The sequence below is a fragment of the Pyrgilauda ruficollis genome, unplaced genomic scaffold, assembly GCF_017590135.1.
Source record: "Pyrgilauda ruficollis isolate IOZ18807 unplaced genomic scaffold, ASM1759013v1 scaffold2351, whole genome shotgun sequence".
Taxonomy (NCBI): domain Eukaryota; kingdom Metazoa; phylum Chordata; class Aves; order Passeriformes; family Passeridae; genus Pyrgilauda; species Pyrgilauda ruficollis.
The window spans coordinates 1-2760 of record NW_024523107.1 but is presented as its reverse complement, the minus strand read 5'-3'; the positions used below and the strand labels follow the sequence as shown (position 1 = coordinate 2760).

General features: G+C 69.5%; 1 protein-coding gene across 2 annotated transcripts; it reads left to right on the top strand.

Moving 5' to 3' along the window:
- Positions 1-304: 304 nt before the first annotated feature.
- On the top strand, positions 305-2543 carry TMEM223 (transmembrane protein 223). Of its 2 annotated transcripts, none has more exons than XM_041469495.1 (2): positions 305-685; positions 1888-2543. In XM_041469495.1, the coding sequence occupies exons 1-2, from the start codon at positions 427-429 to the stop codon at positions 2130-2132; spliced, it is 504 nt and encodes a 167-aa protein (XP_041325429.1). In that variant the 5' UTR covers positions 305-426; the 3' UTR covers positions 2133-2543. The 2 variants fall into 2 exon arrangements, with proteins under 2 accessions (XP_041325429.1, XP_041325428.1); XM_041469494.1 differs by lacking the exon at positions 1888-2543 and adding an exon at positions 1502-1859 and having other exon boundaries at positions 308-685.
- The last annotated feature ends 217 nt before the right edge of the window (positions 2544-2760 follow it).

Genomic DNA, 2760 nt, shown 5'->3' with positions numbered 1-2760 from the left:
TTTTCCCGTTATTTGCATTTTTCTCCCTCCCAGCTCGAAGGGAAGATTCCCGAGGTCGCTTTTCTCAAGTGAACGTTGGAGATCCCCGCCCCCTCCCCGGGCCCCGCTCCCGTGTTCGAGTCCTTTCGATCCCCCCGAGTTTTGTAAATAAACTGATCGATTATTGATTATTGAGGAGTGATTAATTACCGATTATTAATTATTGCCTGCGGCGCCTTTAAGGGGGGGGGCGGTGAGGGCAGGGCGGAACGTGCCAGCAACAAAGATGGCGGCGGGGGCGGATCCTGATTGGTTGATGCCGAATTAGCGCCACAGCCGATTGGCTGGCCCGCTACGTGCAATCCGATTGGCTGCGGGGTCGTTTCTCTCCTCACCCGATTGGCTGATGCGCTGCGTGACCCGGAAGTACCGGCGGCGCTGCCCGGCATGGCGGCGCGGGCGGCGCTGGACGCGGCGGTGGCGGCGGCGTCGCGGGACGTGGTTCTGTACGAGCACGACCGCAGCCGCTTCTTCCGCCTCGTGGGGCTCTTCTGCGCGGGGCAGGGCCTCCTCTGGGCCTACCTGGCGCGCTTCGCCTTCACCGCGCTGCGCCCCGTGCCCGCTCCCGGTGCCGGCACCGATGACCCGCTGCGGCCCCGCGACAACAAGTGGCGCTTTGGCTTCACGGCGTCCTGCCTCACCGTCGGTACCGAGCGAGCGGGGCCGGGAGCGGGGGGAACCGGGAGAGGGAGCGGGGACGGAGCGGGGCACGGGAAGGGCACCGGGGCCCGCAGGGCTGAGAGCGCGGCGGGGGAACCGGGACCGGGCCGGGGTTCGGGGGACGGCACCGGGGCCACATCGGGGTCAGGGGAGCGGCACCGGAGCTGATCCGGGCTTAGGGGAAGGGACCGGGGCTTCCATTGGGGTCACACCGGGGTCAAACCGGGCTCAGGAGAGGGCACCGGGGCCGGACCGGGGTGAAGGGAGGGGACCGGGACTCACACCGGGCACCGGGGGCTCATTCCGGGGCTCAGGGAAGGAGACCGGGGTTTCCATTGGTGTCACACCGAGATCAAACCGGGTACCGGGCTCCCACCGGGGCTCGGGGGCTCACACGGGGGCCGGACCGGGCTGAAGGGAGGAGACCGGGAGCTCCCACCGGGGTCAAACAGGGCACCGGGGGCTCAGGGAAGAGGACCGGGGCTTCCATTGGGGTCAAACCGGGCACCGGGGGCTCTCACCGGGGTCCATGGGAGGGAACCGGGGGCTCCCACCGGGGCTCGGGGGCTTCCACCGGGGCTCGGGGGGGCACACCGGGGAACGGGGGGACACCAGGGCTCGGCGGGGGCGACCGGGAGCTCCCACCGGGGTCAAACCGGGCACCGGGGGCTCACACCGGGGTCCATGGGAGGGCACGGGGGGCTCCCGCCGGGGCTCGGGGGGGCACACCGAGGCTCCCCCCGGGGCTCCCCGGTGCCGGGCCGCTCCCGACTCGCCGTTCCCGGCGTTGCCGGTGTCGCAGGCTCGCTGACGGTGGCGGCGGGCTGGCTGCTGCCGCTGCGCTCGGTGGCGCGGCTGACGCTGCTGCGGGGCGGGGCCGCCGTGGCCATCGGCACCCCGGGGCCGCTGGGGCTCGGCCGCCGCACGCTGACGGTGCCGCTGCGGGACGTGTCCGGCCGCGCCCACCGCAGCCAGGCCCGCACCGTGCCGCTCAAGGTGCGCGGCCGCCCGCTCTTCTTCCTCGTGGACACCGCGGGAACCCTGCGGGAACCGCGGCTCTTCGACGTCACCGCCTTTAAGTTCCGCTTCTAGGGACACCGGGGACACCGGGGGGACATCACCGGGACACCGGGACAGCTCCGGGAACCACGGCTGTTTGATGTCACCAGACATCAGTTCCGCTTCTAGGGACACCGGGACACCGGGGGGACATCACCGGGACACCGGGACAGCTCCGGGAGCCTTCTGCTTCTAGGGGACAGTGGGGACACCATGGGGACACCGGGACACCGGGGGGACATCACCGGGACAGCTCCGGGAGCCTTCCACTTGTGGGGACAGTCAGGGGACAGCGAGGGGACATCACCGGGACACCGGGACAGCTCCGGGAACGGCGGCTCTTCGATGTCACCGTGGGAGTATTCAGCTTCTAGGGACACCGGGGACATCACGGGGACATGGAGGGGACATGGCAGGGACACAGGAGCGGTGGCACCTGGTGTCACCTCCTGTCAGCCGCTGTCACCTGCAGTCACCTGATGTCACCTGGCATCACCTGCTGTCACCTGTGGTCGCCTCCTGACGCCCAGTGTCACCTGCGGTTACCCGGTGTCATGCGCTGTCACCTGATGTCACCCAGTGTCACCGGTGTCCCCTCCTGCCCCCACCGCAGCGCGGCCGTGGGGACAGTGCCGTTGTCACAAACTGTCCCAAATTGTCCCAAACTGTCACAATCTGTCCCAATCTGTCCCAACCTGTCCCCTGTCACCCCCAGAATAAAGCGTGGAGCCCCCCCCGGCTCTCTGAGGAAGGATTTTGGGGAGGGGGTCTCCCATGGATTGTCACCTGTGTCACTTTGTGTCACCCTCAGCGATCGGGGACAGCCCGGGGGGACCGAGGGGACCCCGCGCTGGGGGTGTCACCCCCAAACCCTGGGACCCCCCCGGGATCTGGGGGGGATTTGGGGGATCCCCACGGGGGACACCTGGATTGTCACCCCCTGTCACCCTCTGGGGACACCCCCGGCCCCGGGGGGGATTTGGGGTCCCAGCCCCCCCCCCC